Here is a 22,440-nt window from a genome sequence, read left to right as displayed (position 1 = left end):
TCTTACATATTTCTTTTTCATTGTCTACTTACGAGCCTCCTCAGTTCTCCTCTTCTCTGATGGTTTGCTTGGTTCCCCTATCCCAATAAGGCTAGCAGCAACCACTCGGAATTCATACTCAACCCATGGGTTTAAACCCACCACTGTTGCTGTAAATGTGTTTCCATCAATGACCTCAGGCACTGAGTGATGGAGGAAAAACATAGATGAAGAAAGTATTAGTGACTGTGTCCAACTGTTACTGAAAAACACAGTGAAATCTTGGTTTGAAATATGAAGATACAGCAAAACACAGTATAAGGGGGCAGATTAGAGTACAGACTAAGGAAATGGCCCATTAGGAGAATGATCTTACTTTTGCTTTTTAAAAAATCATTGCTAAAGTTGGGGTAACAAAGAAGAGGTTACAATGTGGAAAGGGATCTTGTGGCACCTTTGAGACTGAGAGAAATAAGTTTTAGCATAAGATAATAATAATAATAATAATAATAATAATAATAATTTATTTCTATCCTGCTTTTCCGCAATGATCAAAGCAGTGTACAGATAAAATTCCAATACAAGATTACAAACATAACAATAAAACAATTCATATTAAAAAACTATTACATGGCCAGCTGAGGGAAAAGATGTTTTAGACTTCCTACTTCCTCAGATGCCTACTGAGAATTATTCCAGACTAACATGGCTATGTCTCTTAAAGAAGATCAAAGCATACAGAAGAAGGATAAGTATTAAAAATAATCAGCTGGGAGCACATTTAGTCATAATATAAGAGCTGGATTGTGCCTTTTCCTAACTCCTATGTCCTCACTTTTAAAACTGAAGTTCTGGCTAGTATGTCTTTAGCACTCCCTCCCTTATTTCTTCCTTGGTACATGAGCCAGTGCTATACTAGGTAATAGGGATGCTGGAAAATGTAGTTTGCTGAAATGGAACATGCCTAATGGAGACAAGTCCATCCATGGTCTCTAGTATGTAGTGACTTGCTATACTGTAAGGATCACACATTTTCATTTTACTAAGTTCAAATACCATGGGCTCATCCCCTGCTCAATCAGTTTGATATTTACATTAAGGGGATTGTAGGCCTCTGTTGCCAACAAGGCTCTCTACTTTAGCTGTTCCCCAGCTTGTGTGTGCTAGAATGTATTCTGATGCATGAAAAACATATGCATGGACCTTGAACTGCCCTGTGCATTGAAGAATGGTGGACTGCCACTAATAATACTAGTCACACAACATAAGGGGCTATGGAAAAGGCAAATGGACCAAGTACCCTGTAGGGTTGGGAAAGCAACAGCACATGTATTCAGAATAAGAATCAGCAAATGAAATTCTATTTAGCCCCTGCTACAAGTAAGCTTTCCCCTGAGCTTCTAGATAATCATGAATCACGTTAAAGATGGCATATATATCATATTCACCCAGAATTAGATTTCTGGTAAAAGAAACAGCCTCGTGAAGGCTGTCCATCACTGCCACCTTTCCATATTCCTTCATTTCATATTTCTGCATACTTCTTTGCATACATATGAAAGATGTCTCTGGTGTCAGCACAGATTTCAGGAACAATATAAAAAGGCCTGGATTCCAATGTGCCTTATTCTTGTATTCTTCCTAAACTTTTGATTTGTCAAGGTTCTTGCTCACTTCTGTGTTTCTGAGCCCTTGCTACCTCTGGCCAGTTCTTTTGTAGATATCACTGTGAAGTCAGTAAGTAGCTTAGGCCTTGCCTACACAGCCAAAAGGCCCATTCACCCACCCCCTTTCTGGCACTGTCCTGTTTCAATGATGCATGACCCAAACCCTGGTTCTGGTGTGGGTAGGCCAAACAATGTCCGGCATGTCCTGAACCACAACAGGAGAATAAAACATTTAAAAAAAAATAGTAAAAACTTTTTTTAAAAAAGTCACCTGTTGCTCTAGATCTTCTGAGAACATCTGGAGCCCTCTGTTTCCATGCTGCAGTGGCTGTCTGCACAGGTGTCCCACTGGGCTGCCTGGTGCATCCATTGCCTCTGTGGGTTGCTTATTTTGAGGTCAGAATGAGATGCTCAGCAATATGATCATCACTGGGTACCTTGCTCTGATCTGACCGGTGGTGGCAATGGATGCACTATGTGGCCCAGTGGAGTACCCATGTAGATAACTGCTGCTGTGCAGAAATGGTAGTGAAGGTAACAGCGGCAGAATGAGGGAGCTGTGGAGCCAGGATACTCTAGACTGCCCCTGGAGTATCCTGGCCAGTACAGACAAGGCTTTTGAGAAGTTCTGCACTTCTGGCAGGAATAACACGTTTTTGTGCTTCCCTGCTTGTCTTCACAAAAGATCTAAAAAGATCCAAGGAAAGGTATCCAGCCCTGATTGGCTCCCCGATTGGCCTGGGTCTGTGGCAATTGGACAGCCAACTTTGAAAGTGGACCGCTCCTGTGGTCTCAAACGAGCTGCTGGCAAGAACTGCTTTTTCTGTGCTTCTTTTTCTGGTGGCTCTGGGCTGCCTTAGGCAGTCTTGGAGCAGCTAGAAGCCACTCTGGGGATGTGTGTTGTCTGCATGCCACACCTTGCAGCCACTGGGAGCTGCTCTATTTAGCCCATCTGTTTTGGACCTTTGAAAACCTTTGTTTTTTGAAGGTTCTTTCCCTACAAGCTGTATCTTCCTCCTCTACATCCTATTTTCCATTATGTGTATATTTAAAGAAAGAGAAGTTCATAGTTCTTTAAGCAGTTGGAAGCTCAGCCGCTTATTGCAGTTCTTCTTCTGGTGATCTGATGGCAAAAGGATCAGAGAGTTGGAACAGGGAACAAGAGGAACTTGGGCAAGACAAGAGACCCAGTCCCTTCTCTCTCAGTCTCTCTCTGTGTTAGAATCAGCTATTCCACGGATACTGCCCTCTCCTTTTGTCACTGAGAGGATTAGCTTCTGAGTTTTTTCGAACCAGCAGCAAGCATTCACCTGGAAACCATTTTTCTCTTCTTGATCCCTGAGCTCATGCTTTGAGCTTGTTTCTGCTCCCTTCCTCCCCTCCTCCTTCCAAGAACCTTTGAACCCAAATTTGCAGAGGGCTAGCAAAAACAGACTTACTTCAGATGCTTCATAGGATCCTGATCATGCAATAAGTGTGTTCCTTGTGTGAATTTTCCCCATCTCTAGAAAAGCCACATTGAACAAATTATATTTTGATGGATTTGCTTAATATGTATCAGACTCCCAACGTACCTTTTGTGTATATTTTGATTCTTATGGCGGGTTACAAACCGCCAAAAAATACGTATTGAATACGTATTAGGGTTAGGAAGGGGCGGTGCTTCCGCACCCCCTAACCCTAATACGTAGTCAATACGTACAATATGGCGGCGGCCGTTCCACACGGCCACCGCCATATTGACGTAACGGACGCTCTGCGTCTGCACGTGGCGCACCGGAAGTGATGCCGCGAGTGCGCCCTTTGGCACTTGCGGCGCCTCTTCCGGGGCCTGAGAAGGAGCGCGATTTCTGCGCTCCTTCTCTGCAGCGTCTGGGAGTCGCGCCATTTAAAGGCTGCATCTCCTGGACGCTGCAAGCGGCGGCGGAGCCAGACCGCCGCTTTTCGGCGGTCTATAACCCACCTATGTGTTCAGTAAAGGTCTCTGAAATGTAGCCCTGTTTGAATTACTGAAACCAAATTGACAAGACACATGACTGCCAAGGTTCAGAGTCTTTTGTACTTGTTCATTCTCTCATACAGCATCTGGAGAACACACTTGAAGTAGTAGATCATATTCAATGAGTTGTAAGGTGTCTGTTTACCTGTATTAACTGCTTGCCATCCGACAGAGAATGGGGTCCTTGCTTGAACAACATATGTTGTAATAGGGCTGCGATTGTCAGGTCCCGGCCTCCACGATACCTGAGCAGTTGTATCTGTGATTTCATCAATTGTCACCGCTTCAGGTGGACCTGGTGGGCCTGTTATAGAATAAACAAAAAAGTTTCAAGATGACAAAATGTACTCAATATGTAACATTATATGGAAATATCTTACAGTTAAGATCAAGCAGTTGCATGACTTTAAATTTCAGATCAAGAACATAATGTATGTGATGGATAGCTTTCAGCATGCAAAAAAGTTATATAAAATGGATCAAATGTTAAAGTCATCAGGCTGCATTGGATATTGTACTTTGGATCTGCATTACTTTCAGTTCCTTGCACAAAAACAAATTCCCACCACATGGCTTTCCCCAGTTAGCTGTAGTCTGGCAGAAAAGAATCAAACTTTAACTAGGGTGACTAAAGTTAGTTCTCCCCACTTTTGGTAGATAAAGAAGTTTGCAGACAAAACTTGCTGTTGGAAGGTCACTTTTATCTCTTTCAGATTACGAGCTGCTTCTGACTGACAGCATTTTTTTTAAAAAAAAACTATAGTTACAGAAAATGAAGCCAAAACCATATTCTGCAGTGCTAAAAAAACACATTGAAAATGAATTCCAGAGAATGTCTAACAAATGCTTATGTAGAATTCAGAAGTTGTGGGAAGAGTGAAGATGCAAGACTTAGGCTTTTGTTAGATTTCTTTCAGTACAATCTTATTGTAAGGTGAGTCCCAATATATTCAGTGTGGTTTTCTCCAAAGGAAATGTGCATCAGTTTGGAATGGTATGCAGCTCTATTAAGAAGTAAGTTCAATTAATTTGTGTGACTTCCTGCCAGGTAAGTGGGCACAGACTGCAAGTTTACAATATTTTATGGCTTCATGGAAGATTAAAGTCATCCTAGAAACACCAGACTTCAGCCGTTCTCCAATCTCCCCTCATTTTCTTTCAGCAAGTGGCAGCACCATAACACCAGATTTTCTTGAATGAGCTGGTTATTATTCTTTCAGCCTGAGTTCAGGTCTGGTTTTTTTTTTTTTTTTTGGAAGGAGACAGACTTCTTCTCCTTGATGGATGACATATGTTTAGAATTAGACAGGGGAAGAACACCCCTTTTGGTTGTGTTGGATCATGCATTGCCAGTGTTTGACTGGGCACACCTCTACTCCAATGGCCAGTGGAGGTTCACAGGTGTGACTGTGTGCACGATCAAAGGGAGCAGCCATCCAATGGGATGGCATCTAGTCAGGAGGCAGTCACTGACAGTGTGTTTCCGCAATGGTACACATGGATGGAGGGGGCAAAACATTTAAAAACAGCAGCACGGCTTGAGGTCATACCATGTGGTTATAGCATGTGCATGCAGACCGCCTTGAGAGCAGGCAGTGTGGTCAGTGGGGTCTTGGCCCACTCTCAGAAGCAGCAGCTTTGGGCTGCTCTTTCCTGGCCTTCTGCTTGACCCTGTAGTTAAGTCTTAAGTATAAGCTGATACAGGATTCCAGCCAAAATAAGTTAAAAAATATAAAATGCCAGTTAATAATTTCTATTTGGGTTTTTGATTCTTCAGAAATGATTTTGGCAAGGTCATCTTGAAATTTTCTCTCAGACAGTGGTCAGCATGTTAAAATGCAGTCGCCCCGATCGCGGGGCAGACTGCTTTGCCGCTGCAGCGCGGCAAAAACTACAAGCCCCAGAGTGCTCTGGGGCTTGCCTCGGCTCCTGATTGGCCAGTGGGGCCGGAAGGGGCGGCCCTTCCGGCCCGGGGACGCTCTGGGAGCCGGGCTTGTTGGTGCGGGGCTTCCGGTCCTCCAAGGCTGCCCATTGGTGGGCCCGGCCTTGGGGGCGGGGCCCCGCAAAGGACGCAGAGGGGAGGGGCCGAGCAGTATTTATTGCTGCTCGGAGGCCTCTCCTCCTCAGTCGGCGCTTGGCTCCGAGGAGAGCGGAGCCAAGCTTGGAAGGGAGCTAGCCTCGAGCTTCTCCCTTCCATTGGGGGCCGACTGGGCCAAGGTTGGTGGGGTGGTGTGGTTCGGGGAGGCTCCCTCCCCGGATCCCCATTCCACCGGGCGCATTCTGCCTTGGTCCGCGGCCTCTATTTTGCCGGCTTTTCCGCGGCCCGGCGGCCATTGGGTAAGTCCTCCCCACCCCCTGGGGTGCAGTTCGGGGGTTGGAGGCTCCATTAAGGGGCGGCTACAGGCACCAGGCCTGTAGCTTGGGCCTCAGTTTTGGCGGGAGCCGCCATTTTAGCCTCTGTTTTTGGCGGGAGCGCCATTTTGTTTTTTCCTTTTTGGCGGGAGCGCCATTTTTGATGTGGATTTTGGCGGGAATCGCCATTTTTGTTTATTCAGGGGCTTCATTTTGTATTTTCTCCCCTTTTTAACCCTTTGGGTTAATGTTGCAGTGCTTTGACACTGTTATTTAGTGCTAGTTTGTTGGGTCAATTGCTGTGTGGGGTTTTCCCACACTTTGATCAATTTCTGCTTGCTAGTGCCTTTGACTGTCTACTGCCTTATCAGCAGTTGCTTGTTTTACATCTGATTTGAGATGTCTCCCAAAAGGTCAAAGAGGATAGAGTCCCGCAGGGCTCGGTTGGTTATAAATCCTCATGTTGTGCCGAGTCGGTCTCAGGCCTCCAGACAGGGGTCTCCTATTATTCCATCTGCGCATGCTGGCTTGCAGAGTGTGAGCATTCCTCCTGTGGCAGACTTTGCACAGCCAGCTGTTCCTGCTGGGATGAACTCGGCCGCTATTGCCAACCTATCTAGATCCATCACTGAATTCATTCAGCATGCTGTGGAGGCTGGTCAGATGCCCTACACTTCTACGCCTGCAGTTCCGGTGAGTCAGCCAAGACATCAGGATGCCAGCGTGTCTGTACAGCCATCCACTTCTTCAGCTATTCAAGGCTCTCAGTCGTACGGCGCTGCTTCACGTCGTCAGGAAGTTCAGCTTTCCAGCTCATCCAGCTCTTCTAGTTCCAGCTCTTCATCGTCGTCATCGGATGAGGACGACCTTTCCGGAGTTTCAGCGACACAACGGCGCCGGGAGAGGAAGAGAAAGCACAAGGCTAAGAGGAAACGACGGAGAGTGCGGAAGGCTGGTTCTGTACAATCAGCTTCTACAGGTGGTTTTCAACCTGATGTGCCAGTGGGGAGGGATGGCTTTTGGGTCGACCATGCCATGGTCCCGGGTTTGCCGCGGTGGGCCATTAAGAAGCGAGCTTGGCGACCCGGGGTGCAAGGAGTTTGGGTTGATCCTCTTGCAGCTCAATTCCCAGTTTGCTCTCCTGGAGAGCGCCCTCCTGGAGCTCATCTGTCTAAGAAGATACGTAACAACATTCTTAGAGGTTGCTACGTAGATGTTTTTTCCTTACTGCAACCTAAAGGAAAGGAGGCGGTTGCTGTCACTTCAACCAAAAAGAGCAGACATGAGCCCAGGGTGGCTGCAGCTGAGCCTACTTTTTCTAATTGGTTGGAGGGCTTCACCATCTTTGCGGCTGTAGTCTCCATGGCGTTCCCTGAGCGTGCTTGGCATTTGCTTAGCCATCTTTTGAACGTCCAGCGTGCCAGGGTTTACGCTGGAGATGCAGCCGCTATTGCCTATGATGCCGCTTTTCGACAACATGCCTCACAGAACTCTCGTGAACGTTGGGACCTTCTTCATCACGAGATTTGGCTCTTGGAAGTGGGCACGTCTGCGAGGTTCAAGGGCTCTCAAAAAGGGCCCGCTAAGAAGGACTCTAAGTTTCTGTCTTGTTGGGATTATAATTCTAGTCGTTGTACCCGTGTTCAATGTAAATATGAGCATTGTTGTTCTAATTGTAGAGGGTCCCATCCAAAAATTTCCTGTTCCCGTCCTGCTCAAGCATCCCAGCCCTTTCGGGGGGGGCGCTCTGCTTCTTCAACCACCGGAAAAGGCGATGGGGCCGGGGGGCCAAGTGCCGGTCAAGCAGGGAGCCAAAAATAATTCGGTTGTCACCACTCCAGAATTTTCGTTAGCCTTTTCTCCGGTAAATCCCAAGGCTCTTATTCCACTGTTGGAAGCTTATCCTGATAAACAAGCTGCCTCCTATTTGGCCAATGGTTTTGTATTTGGGTTCAGGATTCCCGTTTCTGGTCATTTGTCACATCAGTTTCCCAAGAACTTGTTATCTGCCAGATCTATGCCTGATGTACTCCGTTTAAAGATTAAGAAGGAGATCCAGGCTGGGCGGGTTGCTGGCCCATTCCCTTCACCTCCTTTTGTTAATTTTCATATCTCCCCTTTGGGTGTTGTACCCAAAAAAGCTCCTGGGGAATTCAGGATAATTCATCACCTTTCTCACCCTCCAGGGTCTTCTGTCAATGATGCCATCCCCGATGAGCTTTGCTCAGTAAAATACGCTTCATTTGATCACGCAGTTCGCTTGGTCAGGTCCTGCGGCACAGGTGCTCTTATGGCCAAGTGTGACATTCAGTCAGCTTTTAGACTCCTTCCGGTTCATCCGGACGATTTTCATTTCCTTGGTTTCCAATTTGAAGGTCAATTTTACTTTGACAAGGCTATGCCTATGGGCTGCTCCATCAGCTGCTCAGCATTTGAGACCTTTAGCACCTTTTTGGAGTGGGAGTTAAAGCGTAGGGCTTCTTCATCTTTGGTTACTCATTATCTGGATGATTTTATGTTTGTTGGCCCTGCTAATTCTAACATGTGTCTGGATTTATTAACTGCCTTTTCTTCCCTAGCTGCGGAAATTGGGGTTCCGCTTGCGGCTGACAAGACAGAGGGTCCAGCTAAGGCCATGTCCTTTCTAGGGATTCAGTTAGATTCGGTCAATGGTTTTTCTTCCTTACCTCATTCAAAAATTGTTGTGCTATGTGAACTTTTGGAGCATGCTCTCCAGGCTCCCAAGCTTACGCTTAAGCAGGTTCAGTCCCTGCTGGGACATCTTAATTTTGCATGCAAGGTGGTGACTCCTGGCAGAGCTTTTTGCGCTAGATTAGCCAGATCTTTAGCAGGTCCTCGGCTGCCGCACCATCACATTAGGATCACAAAAGGTGTTAAGGATGACCTTCGCATTTGGCTCCAATTTCTCAAGGGTTTCAACGGTATTGCCATTTGGCAGAGAACCTGGCACATTAATGATTCTTTGCAGGTTCATTCAGATGCAGCTGGGAGCATCGGTTTTGGTTTATTTTCCATTGGCCACTGGTGTGCCGAGCGCTGGCCTGTGGCCTGGCAAGGGTCAGACATTCTCAGGGATCTGACATTCTTGGAATTTTTTCCCATTGTTGTGGCCATTCACATTTGGTGCTCGCAATTTTCAAATAAGAGAGTCCTTTTCTGGTGCGACAACCAAGCTGTGGTGTCAATTATCAACAAGCAGTCAGCAAAATCCCCGAGGGTAGTGAGTTTGTTAAGGAAGTTTGTATTGTGTTGTTTGATTAACAATATTTCCTTCCTAGCTAAACATGTTCCTGGTTTAGATAACGGCATTGCTGATGCAATTTCTCGTTTTCAGTTTCAGCGATTTCGACAATTAGCCCCGGAGGCAGACCTTCAACCTACCCAATGTCCTGCTTCAATGTGGGAGGTTGGCTGTCTGAAATAATGGACGGGATTTTGGGATCCATTGCTCCTTCCACTTTAAAGACTTACAAAAATGCCATAAGAAAGCTGGCAGATTATTTTAATGACTCTAGAACTCGGCATGTTTGGCCTTTGCCCACGGAGGTGGTTTTGCGTTTTTTAGTTTGGCTACGCCACAATAATGTGGCTCCTAAGACAATGTCCATCCATTTGGCTGGTATTTCTTTTTTCTCTAAGGCTGGGGGATTTGCTGATCCATGTGCCTCCTTTCTGGTTAAAAGGGCGGTTGAAGGTTGGAAACGTGCTTATGCTTGTAATAAGGACACAAGACGACCAATATGTTTACAATTGCTCTGTAAAATTTGTGCTACTCTTCCTGTCATTTGTTCTTCAATATACGAAGTTCAGCTGTTTTGTGCTGCTTTCGCAGTGGCATTTTTTGGCGCCTTTCGTTTAGGCGAATTAGTTGCTGGGTCCAAGAGCGATTTGTCTGACAGGGCACTGCGTGCTTCTGACTTAACTTTTATAAAGCACGGTGTCTCTTTAACTTTGCGTCGCTCCAAGTGCGACCAGTTAGGGGTTGGTCAGAATGTGGTGCTACGTCGCTTTCGTGGCTCCCCTGTTTGCCCAGTTAAAGCTCTTCGACTCTTCTGGGATGTTAGGCCTTCGTTGGCCGATTTTCTTTTCATACATGTGGATGGTTCTCCCCTTACAAGATACCAGTTTGTTTCTGTGCTCAGAATGGTCATTTCAAGTTTGGGACTCCCTGCCAGGGAGTTCGGTGGACATTCTTTTCGTATTGGTGCGGCCACTGCGGCCTCTGGGGCTGGCATGCTTGCCAGAGATATCAAGCAAGTGGGACGCTGGAGATCCAAGGCCTTTGCTGGCTATGTTCGCCCACATTTGGATCAATGTGGCGGACATTAAATCGCTCTTGGCAGGGTTGGCGGCAGGCCTCCGTGTAGGCCTTTTGTGGCGGCAGCATAGGCCAGGATCTGAACGTTGGTGGTACCAGGGCTATGGAGTTCTGGTTTGGGAGTCACAAGGTACCCGGGGGCGATGAGCGAAGGCGTCTGGCCATTGCGGGGGCCAGAACGCAGGTGCGCCTCCCGGTGACTAGGGGCTTTGTGAATTGGGGAACGCAAGGCATGGTTTGCGCTCAAGCGGTGTTCCTTAGCCCCTAGGTCATCCCAAGCACCGGGTAGGGACCCGGCTTTGGATAATCAAACAACAGGGTGGTTGTTTGATTGCACAGATCCTGACCTTATGCTTTGTGCCAACCCTACCAATGGTTTAATAAAGTTGTGGCCTTTCTCCCATATCGGTGTTATGTGGTTATTTTGACAAGCACATACAAGGCAAAATGCAGTCGCCCCGATCGCGGGGCAGACTGCTTTGCCGCTGCAGCGCGGCAAAAACTACAAGCCCCAGAGTGCTCTGGGGCTTGCCTCGGCTCCTGATTGGCCAGTGGGGCCGGAAGGGGCGGCCCTTCCGGCCCGGGGACGCTCTGGGAGCCGGGCTTGTTGGTGCGGGGCTTCCGGTCCTCCAAGGCTGCCCATTGGTGGGCCCGGCCTTGGGGGCGGGGCCCCGCAAAGGACGCAGAGGGGAGGGGCCGAGCAGTATTTATTGCTGCTCGGAGGCCTCTCCTCCTCAGTCGGCGCTTGGCTCCGAGGAGAGCGGAGCCAAGCTTGGAAGGGAGCTAGCCTCGAGCTTCTCCCGCCCGCCCACCGCTGTTTCAGGTGGTTTTTTGTCACAACTGTTCGGCAGCATAGGCCAGGATCTGAACGTTGGTGGTACCAGGGCTATGGAGTTCTGGTTTGGGAGTCACAAGGTACCCGGGGGCGATGAGCGAAGGCGTCTGGCCATTGCGGGGGCCAGAACGCAGGTGCGCCTCCCGGTGACTAGGGGCTTTGTGAATTGGGGAACGCAAGGCATGGTTTGCGCTCAAGCGGTGTTCCTTAGCCCCTAGGTCATCCCAAGCACCGGGTAGGGACCCGGCTTTGGATAATCAAACAACAGGGTGGTTGTTTGATTGCACAGATCCTGACCTTATGCTTTGTGCCAACCCTACCAATGGTTTAATAAAGTTGTGGCCTTTCTCCCATATCGGTGTTATGTGGTTATTTTGACAAGCACATACAAGGCAAAGAATATATGTTCATCAACAGCAGATAAAATTATGCAATTTAGTTTTTATGAGAATTCATTAACACCATTCTGAAAGGGAGACTTTTGGATATGAAGCTTCAGGCTGCAGCCCTACATACTATACAGAAGCTGGCAGTTATCTCTGAGTAAAAGAGGACAGAATTGTGCTTTTGTTGATCCTTTGGAAGAAACAGCTGGTCAGCTGCATTTTATATTAGCAAAACCTTCCAAATCTTCGAAAAGCAAGCCCATGAAGAACAGATTCTAGTAGTCTATCTGTTGTTGTTATGTCCCTTCAAGTAATTTCTGACTTATGGCTACCCTAAGGCAAACCTGTCATGAAGTGTTGCTTGGCAAGGGGATTAGCCTTTGCCACTCTGAGGCTAAGAGTGTGTGATTTGACCAAAGTCACCCAGTATGTTTCTGTGGCTGAGCGGTGATTCAAACTTTGGTCTCTTGAGTCATAGCCTAATGCTCAAACCACTACACTAAGTCTAGTCTAGTCTGGATGTGACAAAATTATGAGTAACAAGGCCTGCTTTTCTTCAGTTAAGGGGATGGCTGAAAAAAAAATTAAAGCTGCAAAAAGTCACTCCTGGAACTGCCATCATCTGTTGGATGTTAAAAACTTTGTTGACTGCCTACCTGATTTATTTGGGAGTAAGCTACTGCTGGCAAGATCTCTGAAAAGAGTTTAGCCTATGCTAATCTCAATGAGTTTGCTTCTATGGTGTGTAAGCTTTTATTGTTTTTATCATTTAGAGCTTTCAGGCAAATGCGATGATGCACTGAATCTGGTCCCCTTAAAACCTATACACTCGTGATGCCTGAAAGGGAATCTCATTTACATTGATCAATAAGGGATTCTGCTTACATCAAGTTCTACATGGCTTGTGTTTGATGGAGCAGGCATGTTGTGCCTTTGCATCACTAGCTCCTATTAACAGGTAAGAATAAAGCTTGTGTGTTCTCTCCTGCTATCCAGCAGATGGTGCAGTATGCTAGGAAAATACCTTTTTGGGGTGGGGGTAGGGAAAGAAAGAAAGAAAATACTAACAAAGAAATAAACTCATTAACTGTATTCAGTGCTTCCTTGCCATACATTTTCTTCTAAAAGACTCCTAGTAAAATTTAAGATTATTCCCTACAAAATGATGCATATATTTTGAGTTAAGAACTTCAAGTATTATGGATTTTAAATATTTAGCAGCCTAATTTATTGGTATTTAAATTGTTCATTGGTTCTCGTCCTCATTAAATGGAGTGTACGTTTACTACAGCAACAATATATCTTACTCCCATGAGGGAACAGCTGATAAACCGCTGCTGTCTTCTTAAATGGACAATGATCATGTTCCCCATTCTCCCTCCCTCTCTTTCCACATTACAGTAGGTTTACTTCTTCTCTGCTTTTCAAGGCATTAAGTAAGGACTAAAGCATTCACATCCAAAAGCCATAATCCAAAAAGCTCAACACACAATCACTGATGTCAGTAATTTTAGTTTGAATAAGACAATCATCTGGAAGCAAACAAGCCTTACTGCCCAAAAGCGAAAGGGCTGTATTTGGCTATCACAATATTACAAGCCTTTTCCTCCAAGAAGCAGGGATGTAGCCAGGATTTTGGGAAGGGGGGTCCAGACTAAGTGCCACCATTATAATGGGGCTTGGGGGCAGCGGTGCGGCAGCACACACAATTCATTTTATATAACGGAAAGGGGGGGTCCAGACCCCAAGACCCCCCCCCCCTTGTCTACGTCCCTGCAAGAAGCTAAATGGCATGAGGCTTCCAGGCAAATATGCTGGAATATAATCTAGAATAAATTAGAACACTCTAAAAGCTATTATTATTATTATTATTATTATTATTATTATGCTTTATTTATATAGCACTGTAGCTAAATAGATAAATATTAATTAATAATTAAAATACTCCAACAGATTAATCTGAAGATATTAAAATTATCTAATAGATATTAATCAATATTAACACAAACATCAATCCATTAATATATATGCATTAATGAACAGACATCAATCTATTAATTTAATCCAACCTCAATAGATACTATATTGATTAATAGATTAACAGATCTATAGACTGATAATCTAATAGATTAACATATTTCAAGAATAGGTTAGAATAATCTAGAATATTTTGGCTCCAGTTATGGAACTATTTTAGGCACACCCAAATCACTCCCCTGGCTTCCTCCTCTGTTTAATACTTCGTATGGAATGAAAAGATTACCTCTCTTTGTAAGAGGTTTACTGACTACTCTACTCCACAACATAGCTTCCATTAATCTGTTCCCCCAACATTTGAAAATGCCAAGTAGTAACAAGTGACGCTATTTTCTCAGTTGTGGAGATATGGTTTTTTTAGATGGAGTTTTCGACTGTGATCACCAAAACCTTTTATTACTGTTCATAATTCTTTATACTATATTGCCATTGTTTTTGACCTCCCGCCCTCTAGTTTTATATTGTCTAGGTTTTTTAATTTTTGTGTTTGATTTTTGTTTCCTAATGATGTTGCTGGTCTCTGTATGTCTAGATCAAAACACAGCATAAAAATGTTTAAATAAACAATAAACATGGCACTATACAGGCCTTTCTGAAAACAGGCTTTTAACAGAGATGGCAGTCATGAAAATTATAGATAGATAGATAGATAGATAGATAGATAGATAGTAATAGTAATAAAATTTATTCGGTCTTTGACCAGTATAGATAGATAGATAGATAGATAGATAGATAGATAGATAGTACTGGGTGGCCTTGGGCAAGTCATACTCTGTCAGCCTTACAAGATGGCAATAGCAAACCCTCTCTGAATAAATTTTGCCAAGAAAACCCCAATAAATTCACCTCAGGATTGCGATAAGTCGGAAACAACTTGAAAGCACACAACAACAACAAAAACAACAACAAACATATTTCACATTTACTTTTGTCATAGCTCCCTTCAAAGAATTCTGGGAAAGAGTAACTGATGAAGTTGTAAAAGTTCACTGCTAGAGACTTTAATTCTATAATTCTTAGGGATCCAAGGGAAGAAGAAATCATGGTTTAACTATAAGTATAATTCTGCCCTAGTTTATATTTTATAATGGCCAATACAAAACCCAACAAAAGCATCAAATATTCAGGGACTCTCAGCATCCTGGAGAATCATCAGGTACAGAGGAAGCAGCAACTGATATTGACTGTTCCAAGTCAATATTGCCATGGCCTTTTCTCAAAGAGCAACTGTTTAGAACACATCTTTTCTTCCCTGGACCTACTTTAAATATTGCACTTGAAAAAGATAATACACTATTTAGTTTACAGTAGTGCCCAGAATAATGATAACGTCTTATGCCATCAGGCAACAGACTGAGCTGAGGTGCATGGTTCATGCGCAATAGTCAGATGCCTGCCCTTGGGCAACTGAATGCCGCAAAGGTCCCTGGTTGTAGACCATGTATTTCTAAGAGTTATCAACTGTACTTTATCACAACCAAGCTGTGGTAAATAATTTACATTCACGGGGAGCATACATGTTAAATTTTCTTTCCCAGAAATGACTCCTGCTAACCTGTATGCATGCAAATCCTCAGGATTTCCAGCACAGCATGCTGTTTGGAAAGAAAAAATTGCTCCTGCCCACATCAGCATTAAGCAAATTAACACTGTCAGCATTATTTCAATTGCCCATGAAAACTAAATAAATTATTGGTGCATGTTGTTACAATTTTAGGCTGGATAAAGGACTTTCCCCCCTTGCAGTTTGTACCAAATAAACAGGGGTACCTTTTCAGGTTACTAGTTAGAGTGATAGTGAATCCTCTCAAGCTGTGCTTTATGCTATTATCGACAGCCGCTGTTAGTGTGAACAGTCATTTTGCAACAACAACAGCAACAAAATTCAAATACCTCTTACAATCAGGTCTGCAGCAGCCGATAGCTTGTCCACACTCGTTTGCACCATGCAGACGTATTTTCCAGCATGATTCAGCTGGATGCTTCTGATCATCAAATCACCAGCTGAATCCTGCTGATAAAGTAGGGGAAAGTGGTTACAATTACTTTTTAATGAGCTCTAAACATCATTATCACATGAAGGACACTGTGGCTAATGGATTTATTTTACATCAGCTGACAAAAACATTTGTAAGGCAAGCCACGGCCTATTTAAAATATGTGAGCTTTCCTTGAAGATAAGAGCTGAAAGTATGGTTCTCCCTCTGCAAGCGACACAGGGACTTCAGGTCAGGCAAACAGTTTACCAGAAGCGTTCTTTGACAAAAAGGCCAGCTTTTGCTTCTGCCATGCTCCAGACATCCAATTTATAGTCTTCATTGGTATTCAGATGTCTGCATTCTGCCTACCTCCGGTTAATCAGTGAATACCAACCCAAATTATGAGGCATCTGCAGTACTTTCCACAGCTTAGTGCTCCAGCCAGCATTTTGATTGCCCACAGTTTTTGTATTAAAAGGTCACAAGGATTGTGCTCTGTGAGGAAATTTTGCAGCACCTAGCATGGAAAAATAATAATTTGTTTTTTTCCAAATGCCAAATACTCATGTCTGATTAGTAATTGCATGGGACTAATTATGGTTCTGTCTGACGGTGGATGGCCCAAAGTATTTTCTTGCTGTCAGCCAGGCACAGTGCTTACAAGTTGGAAATCTAAGGATATGATTGCAGTTGCAAGTCTTCTAATTGAAGAATATTAATATAGTCTGTATTTGGGGGTTTTGTGGCACAATTAGGTATAATTACTAACAACAGCTGTTGCTGCTGCCGTGCCCCCCTATAGGGGAGAATCTTTTGTGATTTTTATCTTCCACAGATTTGAGTGTTCCAACACCTGCCTGAGAGACAAGGAAAGGATGGAAGTTAATGTTTGAAACTGAAATTTCCTTCTGCTCTGTCGAAAGAATACCAGTATGGCCCAGTGAGTATAGAGTTTATTTTGGATATGGGACAGCTGGTTCAGCTAACATCTGCATCATATGGTCATTTGGGATAAATTGCCAGCACTTTGTTTCCGCTCTTCATTTTAACACGGTGGATGACTTGTTTATAGTCACATTTTGAGAACTAAGTACACATGGCAGTGTACTTTGCAACCCAAAAAAGCTGTATAAACAAGCACCACTGTGTATGCATGTACCTTTGAGTCGCCTGCTGACCTTTGGTGATTTCATGAATTTCATAGGAATTTTCTTAGGCAAATATTCAAAGGTAGTTTTGCCAGTTGCTTTCTCTGAAATACATATAGCCTACAGTATCCAGTATTCATTGATAGACTCCCATTCAAGTAGCAACTAGTGGTGATTATTTAAGCATAGCAAAAGCTTCTTTTCTCACAATAATCTACCTTTTCTTCTGCAAAATACTGGTAGGGTAGGGCCAAGACAGGAGATGGCATGCAGGCTTCCTGCTGGAATACTTTAAAACAAAAAACTTCTCATAGGTGAAAGTTTTTATGTTTTAAATCTACAAATATTCTAAATAATCTGCAACATAATGTCAAATGTTTAAACCTGGGTGAGCAAAGTGCCCCATCCAGACCCCCGACCCCATGTACTCCATTTTGATTTTCCAACTAAAAGGGGCTTGATTCAGATATAGCGGTTGGATCAACCAGCAAGCCAGGAAAAGTCTCTCTAAAATAAAACATAAAAAAGCAAAACAAAATCTAATGTCTAATCATTCCCAGTTTTGGATTTGTTTTCATTTGTTTTCATTTAAAAATGCCTATTTCTGACTTTTGGAAGTACATAGCAGGTGCTGGGAGGAAAAGATATACATCCCTAATTTAAACAAAGACTTTACATGAATATATCCATATCTATATCTGTAAAACCTCAGCTGCAAGCTTCTGAAAACAAGCTGTGCTCCAGCTGTGTCCTAACTACAGGCACATGCAGTTTAACATCATATGTAGAGAAAATAATAGGCTTAGTCTGAGCTAGGCTTGCTTCAAAGGCAGTGCTGAACACAGCATTAAGTGCAAAAGTGTCAGTAAGTCTTTGTCTTGCTTCTCCTCCAGCAGGACTGTATGGAGGAGATCAGAAATGTTTACATCTTGTTTCAAACTAGGTGGAGTCCTGTGTTATATTTGAACTAGAAGAAATTCTGATAAGTTTAAATTGTGGGTAGTTACTGAAGTCAAGGTAGGAGATCACAATGCACAAGTGGATCATGCTTTGTTTTCAGCAAGTGCGTTTTAAAACAGGGTGGAGAACCTTCTGCCATCATAAAAGGCTCATTCCAGAACTCTGTCCAAGCTGGTGGATCATTAGCGGCATGATTTCATGCTGATCCCAGCTTTGCAGGATTTATTATTATCTTTAAGCATATATAGAAAAGGATACCACAAGGGCAGAAACACAGCTCCGATACACACTGCAGAAATAATCCAGTTTTAGATTGCCTCAACTGTTCAATGCTAGGGAATTCTGGGAACTGTAGTTTTGTGAGACATTCCAAAAATGTCCAGAAGCTAGTTTATTTGGCCCATATGTTTTGAGGCATTGTCTCTGATGCTGAAATTTAAGCAGAGAGTGATTTGTATGGTATCATAAATGTGGTCACTAGAAAAATGTCTAGATCTGGGCTAGAGAAAACTGGTTCTGTGTCATTAACATTCAGTATTCAATAGTCAAGACATCTAACTATATTTTAAATTTGAACAAATATGTATCAAAAAGCAGTGAAAATATAGACAAGAAATTGGACTCACGAAGATTAGAGATTATGGGACAAGTAAATCATGTAAAGAGCTTGCTAACAGTTCAGAGATCACTGCCTCAGTTCAGAATCTCACAATGACTGCACACACACATGAACAAGAGATCTCTGATAATTTGAAGGAAATGTACATTTTATGGCAGGATTTGAAAAAGAATTAAGATGCTGAAGTTAAAATCAAAGGAAACATAAATTATGTCAAGACCTATTCCAGAAGAGCTAACTGATTTATTAAAAACTTTAGAGTGTCTTAGAATCATAGAATCGTAGAGTTGGAAGAGACCGCAAGGGCCATCCAGTCCAACCCCCTGCCATGCAGGAAATCGCAGTCAAAGCATCCCCGACAGATGGCCATCCAGCCTCTGTTTAAAGACCTCTAAGGAAGGAGACTCCACTACACTCCGAGGAAGTGTGTTCCACTGTCGAACAGCCCTTACTGTCAGGAAGTTCCTCCTAATGTTGAGGTGGAATCTCTTTTCCTGGAGTTTGCATCCATTGCTCCGGGTCCTAGTCTCTGGAGCAGCAGAAAACAAGCTTGCTCCCTCATCAATATGACATCCCTTCAAATACTTAAACAGGGCTATCATATCACTTCTTAACCTTCTCTTCTCCAGGGTAAACATCCCCACTCCCTGAGTCGTTCCTCATAGGACATGGTTTCCAGACCTTTTACCATTTTAGTTGCCGTCCTTTGGACACGCTCCAGTTTCTCAATGTCCTTTTTTAATCATGATGCTTATAAGCAGTTCTGGTGACTAATTTGACAAGAAGTTTGAAGCAATCTACAGACAAAACTCTTTTTAGGCACAGCAGAAAAAAACTTTCAAGAGATGTGATAATTCATTTCACACATAAAGCATCAGAGATTAAATACAAGAAAATAATGGAACGTACTAAGGAATAAAAAAAAACTTCTTTGTTTCTCTGTTAATGCAAATGCTAACATTTCTTGCATTTGGCTTATCTGCTTCTGACAAGTGGAAAATTCTGAGAGAAAATTATTTGAACAATGCAATTAAGAAGATGTAAAAATCCTCACTCTAGAAAAGTGCTAGGGAACTAATTTCATAAACCTGTAATAAGGCACACCAATAAGGCACACTTAGTACATTCACACTGGTATTCTTAAACAGTACTAATTTACTCTTGTACTATAGCATATCACTTCCATACTGCCTGTACGCCAGTTCACTGGGGGGAAAAACTGGATTGGCAATAAAGTAGATAGTATTTTATTGCTGAAATTACTGTCCTGTAGACTTGTAACCTGAGAGTGGGTGTGAGACATCTCATAAAAGTTGACAGGACAAATAACACATGCCATGAATTTGTAACTATTTGTAGAAGCATATGTTGCTAAATTTTCATCGTGCTCATCCCAATTCTCAGCACTCATAGTGAATAGCCTTGTGGGATTACTAATATTAATACTTACCCCTCCAACTCTTTCAAAGTGATCCCCATCTTTTTCAAAGTCTATCAGGTGTCCATTAAATGACCAAGTAAACATAATATCTAGCGGATGATCATGAGATACCTGGCAAGGAAGAAGAATACTTTCACCAGCAGTGACATCCATGCTGGTAGGTGCCACCATAAACCGTGTTGGATCTGTAAACAAGGACACAAAAGCAAATCATTAATAAATTACCTAGTTAATATGCAGGATACAATGGTTCATGATCCCATTTGATGTTGGAAGCTTAGAAGCTAAACAATGTCAGCCCTGATTAGTACTTGGATGGCAGCTGTTGTTGTCAACTCAACTCATGTGGATGAGACATCTCCAAGCCCCCCTATCCTCCACTGCTTTGCCATCTGGGGTGCAGTCTTTGTCTTTTTCTACTGCCTTCTACCTTTCCTGGTATTATTATTTTTTCTAATGAGTCATGCCTTCTCATGATGTGCCCAACTCTCACATTCATACATGGTGATGGGGAATACAATAGAATGGTCAATCCTAAATTGAGTGTTTAGCGGTTGTAACAAGGAGAAGGACGTGAGAGAGACAACAGAGGGTTGTCCCAGAAAGGGAGAGGTGGCGGCACTGCAAAGGGAGAACTCTGACTGGAAACTACAAGGCCCAGCATTCCCTGGGGTGAAAGGAGAGAAGGGAAGACCCTAGGAGGCAGGCCCTACAAGGAAGAGGCTGGCAGATAAAAGGCAAAAGGGAGAGGTGCTTGAGGAGGAGGGCGTGAACGGAAGAGAAGGTGGTGAGGCAGTCGCGTGTAGGGAAAAAGGTCAGCTTTCGGGCAAGCTGGTGGGCTTAGCCAAGAGAGGAGGACCTTACCGGCTAGAGTGAGAAGATTCAGAAGCTGTGAGATGCTCAGGAGAGGAGGGTTTTCTGTCGGAGTTTGCCCATCCCCACTCTCCAACCCCAAGCTCGTCTGAGAGAGGTTTGAGATTGGGTTATTGTTCAAGGGGAGCGTTCCATTGGGACCTTCAGGGGTGTTACTAGCCTGCCCAGGGAGAGGGCCTAAACCTCGAAGAAGACCTGTAAGACCTCACTGCCACTAAGGATTTGGGTGAAGTAACCCCAAGACCGGAACTCTGTGAAGTAACAGTGCCTCCACTGGTGTTATTAGTTCTATTAAAGGTACTCAGCATTATCTTTAAGTTGTTTGGAGTTATTGTCCACCATGGACCCTGCTAAGAAGCCTGGAGCTGGGGGTGTGCCCTGTGGCACTGTGACAGCTGTATATCTTTATTCTTTAGGATTTTGTTGTTCTTTCATTGCTGCCCTTCCCGTTCCTAATTTATTTTTATTTCTAGGCTGCAGTCTCCTTTCTGATCAATGTTTGACCCAAGGCACAGGCAATCTTTAACTATTTCAAACCTAGCACTGAATCAGGGCAGATAAAAGGTCTCAAACTGAATTATTTCTGCAGTGTGTTTTGGACCTAAGAAAATGCTATGAAATTCATGGGGTCATCATAAATTGACAAGTGACTTGAAGGCACATATACACACAATACAACACAGCTTGATGAGGATGGAGCAACATAATAATCTCTAAGGATTGATTTAAAACATGGAATAATTTTGCGCACTTTAGTTTACTACAGAAACAAGTTGGGCAATAAAGTATTTCATTTTTGCACTCTTAACTAAAGTGAGAAATAAATTGCAACATTGGACAGCACAGAAGTAGCTTTTCATTGGGCTGAGGTTAAGCTGGAGTAATTTACTACTGTTCAATTCAATAAGCAGAAAATGAAATGTGAATAGTTATTTCAGTTCCTGTATTATATGTTTTTCTTTTCTTTATAAATATAATAGTATCTGCATTAACTGGTCAAATCCTGAAACACACCTGTACCTATACTTTGAATGGCATGATTCAGCCAGATTGAGGACCTTTAAATTTTATTGTTTTCCACATGTGAATTAATGGAATTAAACTCTCTTCCACTGGAATAGATGTAGAAATGATTTACTTTTTTGTTCAACCCCACAACAGGTTTATTATGACAAGTTTTGTAAGCATTATGGGATGAATAAGATATATTAAAAAGGTGGTATATCTACCCATCAAAGAGCAAAATACAGCCAAAAAATAACACTTTAGGAGTTCATACTTTATTCCTACTGACAACATAGTAAAGTTCAAAGAGAAAGCTTTTTGTAATTTTACATGCATAAACAGTTTTCTTATTGCATTGCTAGCCTATATGTTATATTATGTATTAATGCGTACCCTCACCCACAAAAATTTTAATGTGTTAGAAGTATTACAATATATCTTCATAATCTTCACCACCATCTACAATACAGAAAGCCAAATAGAAGTCATACGATGCCATTTAGCAAAACCTAAATGTTCCACTGATATAATTGATGGATTTTTACAAAGGGGTAAACTTCAAATGTCTACTCTAAAATCCTAAAACAGACCACACTGTCACAGGTTTGTCTACAAAAAGCTCTGGGAATTCATTTACTTGGATTATTCATTCATTTTATTAATTTTAAACATTTCTTCTTTGCTATCAGACACATAGTCAAGGAAACATGAAGCTGACAATAAGTTAATTAGGTGTCAAGTGGAAGAATACCTTATTAACAATGAACTTTAAAAAAAAACCAAGTAGTTTAATTGTTCATTCATCATTTGTGTCTCATACT

At 43.0% G+C, this 22,440-nt stretch overlaps 1 protein-coding gene across 6 annotated transcripts in view; it reads right to left on the bottom strand.

Annotated features, from left to right (window-relative positions):
- Positions 1–22,440, bottom strand: part of LOC149321341 (contactin-4-like) — a 700,468-nt gene that overhangs the window by 16,363 nt on the left and 661,665 nt on the right. For 3 of the 6 annotated variants that reach the window (XM_089519801.1, XM_089519810.1, XM_089519818.1), the window contains 4 exons: positions 19,751–19,926; positions 15,488–15,608; positions 3,791–3,949; positions 33–182 (listed from right to left, as the gene is read on the bottom strand). In XM_089519801.1, coding sequence (XP_089375927.1) covers positions 33–182; positions 3,791–3,949; positions 15,488–15,608; positions 19,751–19,926 — 606 coding nt within the window. The remainder of the gene's footprint in view (positions 1–32; positions 183–3,790; positions 3,950–15,487; positions 15,609–19,750; positions 19,927–22,440) is intronic. The other 3 variants (XM_089519827.1, XM_089519837.1, XM_089519846.1) reach the window with 3 other exon arrangements.

This window comes from Sceloporus occidentalis, unplaced genomic scaffold (assembly GCF_023333645.1).
Source record: "Sceloporus occidentalis isolate IW3139 unplaced genomic scaffold, rSceOcc1.0.p SCAF_1, whole genome shotgun sequence".
NCBI classification, from domain to species: Eukaryota; Metazoa; Chordata; class Lepidosauria; order Squamata; family Phrynosomatidae; genus Sceloporus; species Sceloporus occidentalis.
Note: the sequence above shows the minus strand (reverse complement) of the source record. Positions and strands in the feature narration are given on the sequence as shown.